Raw genomic sequence first — 7,050 nt, forward strand, 5'->3', positions numbered from 1 at the left:
ACCAGTGAAACTTGAAACAAACACTATTTTATAGTTTTTCCTCATGTTTTCTTGCCAGTGTCAATGTTCATCATCCAAACACTTCATAGTTTCTGTTCCATCTTTCCTAACAGCTTTCTCTGCCTTCAAAGGTCAAGGTTATTTTGTAACCATAGTAATATAGTTTTTGGTTTATATGGACTTTTTTTTTCTTTAAACATTTCTGTATTCAGCTCTCCTATTCTGGATATACTCAGAAATGTCTGTTTCTTTTTTCAAAAAAAACAAAAAAACTTATTTCTGATTCTTTTATGGTGTTTTTTTAACCGTCTTAACCCTGCTAGAAGTTATGTAATTGTCTGAATAATAACTAAATTTCAAATGAAAAAAACATCAACAAGAAAAAATATGTCGTTAGAGAGTCCATTGGTGAATATGTCAAAAGATTGTACAGGTCACATGCAGTGTATCCGTAGGTTAGAACAGTTAGGTCTACCATATTTTTTGGTAATATTATGAGGTTTTGAGATAATGCCAGCATTTTCCGAGTTGAAAATGACTTTGCCCCAACTGTAACAGACTTCAAAAACCCTAATGTAGTCGTGTTGAAAGGTTTTGATTCCATCATGTAGTCAGTTATTGAAGCAACATTTCCAGTATTAAGACACATTTGGATGATGTATAATTGACAGTTGCGAGAAAAGACACCCTGGTTATTACAGAAACCGTATGTCGAAGTGGAACCCATGGCTCCTTATGACCAATAGTAAGTACATTTTCAATTCTTATGTAACAAATAATAGTTACTGTACCAACGTTTTATTCTTCGGTTTCTTGTGAATTTATTACAAACTGTTTATTATTTTTGAAAACATGAAAGCCCAAGTGTAAATCCTTTAGCAAGTATCCAGAAACATTTTATTTATTGCAAGCTCCAGACATTTGATTGAGGTTGTGTGTTTTATCATACAATAATACATGTTTTCTTTCATAATTGATAGGAGATTAAAAAAAACCATTTGATATTGTGATAATAAATTGTCGTGTTTTCTTTAAAAATTGATAGAAGACAAAAAAAGTTTGATCTCATGGTGTGACATGTTTGTTTTTTTTTTTTCTCGAAATGTATAGAAGATTAAAAATTCTCTTCCAGCCTCTTTTGAGAAAGTTGTCTTTTTATTTGCTGAATAAATCTTACTTTTCACCAATAAATCTAGTATCAGCATTTGATAATGTAGAAAAAAAGACGTAAAATCAAAAATAGTTTTATTTGAAAAATGTACATGTAAATTATTGTTTTAGAATTCATATTCATGGCTATGTTTGATGACCATTGTTTATTAACCAGGTTTTCAACGAAAACCTGAGTTATTAGATTGGGGTAGATGTCGGTCGGGCGGGCGGGTGGCGGCGGTGGCGGCGGTGGCGGCGACGGCGGCGTCAAACTGGTGTTTCCGGTCAATAACTTTTGTTTCGGTAAAGATATTTGAATAAAACTTGGTGTGTATGTAGCTTATATCAAGACAAAGGCTGGGATTGATTTTGGGGTTTCTGGGGTCAAGGTCAAGGTCACTGTTACTTTAAATAGAAAAAGGGTTTCCGGTCAATAACTTAACTTAGGAATGAGCTATCATGATGAAACTTGGTGTATAGAAAACTTATATAAAGTTGTAGCTTGGGATTGATTTTGGGGTTTCTGGGATCAAGGTCAAGGTCATTGTTACTAAAAATAGGGTTAGGGTTAGGGTTAGCATATCTTCTACATGCATGGAGGGATTTTGATGAAAGTTGGCTCAATTGTTCACCATCATGAGATGGAGTGTCATGCACAAGAACCAGGTCCCTAGGTCTAAGGTCAAGGTCACACTTAGAGGTCAAAGGATACAAGAATGAAAACTTTGTCCAGAGCATATCTTCCTCATGCATAGAGGGATTTTGATGTAACTTGGCACAATTATACACCATCATGAGATGAAGTGTCTTGCGCAGTTCCCTTCTTTAAAATTACTTCCCTTTGTTGTTACTATAAATAGCTTATATTGTAACTTTTTCATTACTAGACATAGGGAAAAATCGAGACCACTTTTCTGTAGTACAACATGCATGTTACATCCAATTTTGAGGTGTATTTTGACCAATCTCTACCTGGTAAGGATTTCTGTGTGGACATTTTTGTTTTTTTTTTTTTTTTTTTTTTTTTTTTTTTTTTTTTTTTAAGATTAACTTCCCTTAGTTGTTACTATAAATAACTTATATTGTAACTTTTTTATAATTGACCGTAGGGAAAAACCAAGACCACTTTTCTGTGGTACAACATAGTTGTTACTTTCAAATTTTAGGTGTATTTTAAGGTATCTCTACCTGGTAAGGAGTTTTTTTGTGGACTTAGAAAAACAAAAGAATTACAGTGATTACTAAACAACCACAAAATTAAAATTACATCTGCAAATACAGGTGCTAGAGTAAAGAAATTTGCTGTGACGGGCGTATATTGTGACATTCTGGCACTCTTGTTTATTCTTATGAAAAGTGTTGAAAACCTGGTTTCGTGGCATTGCCGCGTTTCTTGTTCTACCTTATAACATTGTTACCATGGATACTGTTACTATATTTAAAGCATTCGTTCACTGAAAGAAATGTAAGTAAAGTACTGTCCAAAAGATAGTTCCAATCTTAATATTTGAACGTTTGAATTAAACTGTTGAAGTTTGACTTAATATCTTCACTTTGTATATGTTTTTTTTTTAAAAAAAAAATGGCTTTTTCATTTTGGTCATATTTTGTTGATTTTTAAGCACAACTTGTATGATAATACAATACAATGTCTTATGTTTGTTAACCCTTGTCCTGCTGAATTTCTATAATGAATTTGTCCATGCTATTTGGACAGTGCCATTAACTGTTAAAAGGGGTGCTTACCAAAAAGCTACTGACTGAATGGCCAACATGTGACTGTATGGCAGAATCATTCATGTTCAGCATGATAAGGGTTAAGTTTACTATAATTTAAAACATGATAAAATACTAAAGAATTCAAATATTGCTAAAATTGTCCTTTTAGGAAAAATAAAAAAAGCAACATGTTTACTTACTTTTTAACTAATTTTGTTCATTCAGCATATTAGTAAGGCCAGGGTTTCCAACTCGTTTAGTTTCTCGGCCAATAAGGAAGGTTGTGCTTAGGCCAGTCTTTTAGAAGGTTTGTTAATTGTATCGGAATGAAAAGTTGCAAGAATGTACCATCCATCATTTCATTTCACTAACGTAGGCTGTATCAGTTGGCATTAATTTTGCTTTTTGTATTGAATTAGTTTAAGTTTTTCAGTATATTTAAAGGATGTTTTGATACATAATGATAATACCACAGCTGTGTTCATTCCAAATTAACAGACCTTCTAAAAGGCAAGTAAAAGTTAAAAAACATTTTGTTCAGAGTGTAACTGAGAAATTTTTGTGTATTTTTAACTACAATGTTACCGATTGCTCAAAAGAAAATGAAAAATGTAGGCTATTTAAACAAACCATAAATATATATTAGATCAGTCAAAAAATGTTTTGGCATTTGAAAACTTTTTTTTTTGTCATTGTTTACTTGTAGAAAAATGGTTTAAAATATGATGAAATCGTGCAGTTTAACAAATAGGGAGCTTATTATCCTTGTTCCTGTGATAGGGACAATTGTACACTGTCAGGGCCATTTGTACTCTGTTATAGGGACAGTTGTACACTGTGATAGGGACAATTGTACACAGTTAGGGACAGTTGTACACTGTGATTGGGACAGTTGTACACCGTGATAGGGACAGTTGTACACTGTGATAGGGACGGTATTATCACAAACGTTATGTTGCAAATTATGTATATTATCTATCCATTCAGCATTGCAGTAAGCAATGGTTTTCCTACTTACGTGATATCGTCACGTTCAAGGAGAGTCATAGATTAGAGACAATCCACAGTTTATCCCTTACAGTATAGAAGGTTTGTTGTTTTGGAATGAAAAGCAGTTAGAATTTTACATCTCTAGCCCTAACAGTAGTGTATGATATGCTATGTTCCATTTCTGAATTTCATGTACATGTACTTCACTCAAATTTGTTGAATGCACCATCTTCCAGTTTTATATTTGAACGGTTTACAAATATAATATTTTGAATTCAGAATATTAGCTGTCTTTATAGAAGATTGCTATTCATTCCAGATAAACAACTCTTCAGAACTTTGTAACTGTTTGGTGCTCATCATTTATTTTTTTAAAGTTATAACTTACTAACGAACTTGTTGTTTCAGCCCCAAACCTCCCCCAAGTTTTCACCACACATGGAATTATACCCAGTATTATCGGCCCCAGGCTATACCCCAATTACCACCTCCGAGGAATATTGATTTCTCTAAGGATGCCCCGCAAGGACCTCTTAAAACTGATGGAGTTGATCTGTGATTTCAAGGTCAAAGGTTAGGGTCATTCAGGGTTCAAATGATAGGAGAAATAGTTTTATGTGGAATGAATACAAGTCATTTACTTTTGCGGAGACTGTATCTGCAGATGTTTCGAGACATGTGATCTATCCAGATCATTTAAATTAAACGAACAAAATATTTTCAATATGAATCAAGGAAATAGCTTAAAATTCATGGGAAGTAATAGATGATTTATTAGAATGGGCAACATAACAGGGACAAATTTTCATTTAACTTTATATCTGCAAATACAGTTGTCATCAAATGTAGGAACACTATCTGCTTCTACTAACTGCTTTTCATTCATGTATCTGTACATTTGTGATCAAATAATAGCGGACAGGTCGGAGAATATTAATGAAAGTCGGGTACTTTATGTGTACTCTTTGTGATCAGTCTTCAAAATGGAAATGGTGACTATTCATTTCAGCCCCTGCAACTATGTGCCAGCATTTCACCATACATGGAATTACAATCAAATATACAAAAATAGTTTGATTCCTAATTTTCCACGGTCGAGGAATATCGATACAGCAGATCCTGGGTCAGATGGCTACCAGCCTGCTCCGGGCTCGGAATAGAACATAGGAGAATGTTAGAAAATGTTGCAGATAAATTAACATTCTTCAAACTTGCTTGAGTAGAGTTCAATGTATTTCTTTTAACATAAGCAATTAACACAGTTGCAGAATTTCAAACAAAATAGTACCTTGCTGTATAAATGTCACATGTAGAAAAATTCGAATAGGCTTAAAATGAAATATATCAAATCCTATGCTGTTTAGAGATTAAAATGTGGAACATTAAATTTTGCAAAAATTTGTACATCTGAAAAGGAATGTGGCATTGATGAAAGGATTTAGTAAGGTACTTTTTTGGCCGAGTTCAGTGCCTTGTATAGAATCATATATTCATAGTTACCATAAACTCTTCCCTCACAAGCATTCAGATAAATTTGAATTTTGTGCATTCCTTTATCCATTTGCAAAGCATTTTACTGCACCAGATGACCTACTTCAGATGATTTCTACCAGATTCATTTGGGGGGCTTTAGGCACAGGATACACTGAGGTTTGTACGAGATGCATAAATAAAGCATTCAGGCCATCATTGTAACATATGTAAACAAAATAATGAAATGTGTGGTGAAAACTTGGAGGAAGAGACACTGAGTCAACATTGACAACATTGAGCATTGCTCATTTCAGTTTGAATCGGTTTGATAAGAGGCAGGTAACTGCAGCAGCACGAACATGGGTTGCCACACAGCATGTGAAGGTACATGAACGTCAAATGTATCCACTGAATGAGGATGAATTTCAGGATCAAATCCAAGCAGCTGATGATACTGACTTCCTGGTTCCCAATGACCTGCAGACTCTGCAGAGATCCAGATTAAGGTTCCAGACTCCAGCTCTTCAGTATGATCCAGCCTATCAGAGAACTCCCATGTTAACAGAGTATGCTCATAACCCACAAAGTGGAGATGTAACAGACTCACTGATTGGTCAGTCAAATACTCATGGGCAGACAACTCCAGCTGCCCCACCAACTAGAACCCTTAGAAGTGACACAGCAGATGCAGGGACCAGCAGGTCAACTTGGGGTCAGCCAATTCAGTTTGACTGTAAGGGGTTAAGTCTTATAGACCTGTACTAACTTAGATTTTCGGAGCTTTAGTAGCTTTTGTCACTCTGTCCTTTGCAACATATATCTGAAAATTTTGTAGATTAAAACAAAAACAAAGAAATGAACAGCTGAGAGAGCCTGCAACTGGAAATGAGAGATTTTGCCTGCTATGTCAGCTCAGTAAGTAAACATACAAGACAGGAGGAAGTACCTTTGAATCTTAGTGGCAATGAGGTAGACACCAGGAAAAAATCAAGGATCACTGGTTAGGCTAGCTTGCTGCAGTATTAAAATGAAAGAAAATATTAATCCCAATAAATGAACAAATTGTTGAAACTTGCGTTGAATGGATTGAAGAAGATAAAGCATTGCTGCTGTTTTACTTGCTTATTTTTAGTCGTATTTCCAAAACATTTCCAAGTGTTCATATTCTTATCTCCATTGTCATTATGAATTGAGATACCTTGCAGTTAAAAAAGTCTAACATTGAGAGATCGCTTAACTGCTCATGGGTTTTATACATAGAGAGGAACTATGTATTACGCTGTCCTTTCTAAAAATTCTGCCACAGCAAGAACACAGATGCTAGAAGAAAGTATTAATTGATATAGATGTTGAGGTCAACAACACTTGGACAAATTGCAAGAGGAAAAGTAAGTTGGGAACCAGTAGTGGTGGTACTGTTACAATGCTGGTTATTATTCATATCTGGTAACAGATACATTCACATGTCATTTCTGTTCTGGCTACAGTTACATTCAGATATCATTTCTGTTCTGGCTACAGTTACATTCAGATGTCATTTCTGTTCTGGCTACAGTTACATTCAGATATCATTTCTGTTCTGGCTACAGTTACATTCAGATATCATTTCTGTTCTGGCTACAGTTACATTCAGATGTCATTTCTGTTCTGGCTACAGTTACATTCAGATGTTCTTTTTTGTTCTGGCTACAGTAACATTCATATGTTTATTTCTAT

General features: G+C 34.5%; 1 protein-coding gene across 15 annotated transcripts in view; it reads left to right on the forward strand.

Annotated features, from left to right (window-relative positions):
* LOC123523797 (uncharacterized) overlaps positions 1 to 6,796 on the forward strand; it is a 97,645-nt gene extending 90,849 nt beyond the window's left edge. For 3 of the 15 annotated variants that reach the window (XM_053539590.1, XM_053539592.1, XM_053539593.1), the window contains exons 12-13: positions 672 to 745; positions 5,649 to 6,796. In XM_053539590.1, the coding sequence (XP_053395565.1) occupies positions 672 to 745; positions 5,649 to 6,099 (525 nt within the window). In that variant the 3' untranslated portion in view covers positions 6,100 to 6,796. Of the gene's footprint in view, positions 1 to 671; positions 746 to 3,096; positions 3,196 to 3,858; positions 3,980 to 4,269; positions 4,816 to 4,870; positions 5,602 to 5,648 lie in introns of those variants that run through there. The other 12 variants (XM_053539594.1, XM_053539595.1, XM_053539604.1 and 9 more) reach the window with 12 other exon arrangements.
* Positions 6,797 to 7,050: the final 254 nt, after the last annotated feature.

This window comes from Mercenaria mercenaria, chromosome 3 (genome assembly GCF_021730395.1).
Source record: "Mercenaria mercenaria strain notata chromosome 3, MADL_Memer_1, whole genome shotgun sequence".
NCBI lineage: Eukaryota > Metazoa > Mollusca > Bivalvia > Venerida > Veneridae > Mercenaria > Mercenaria mercenaria.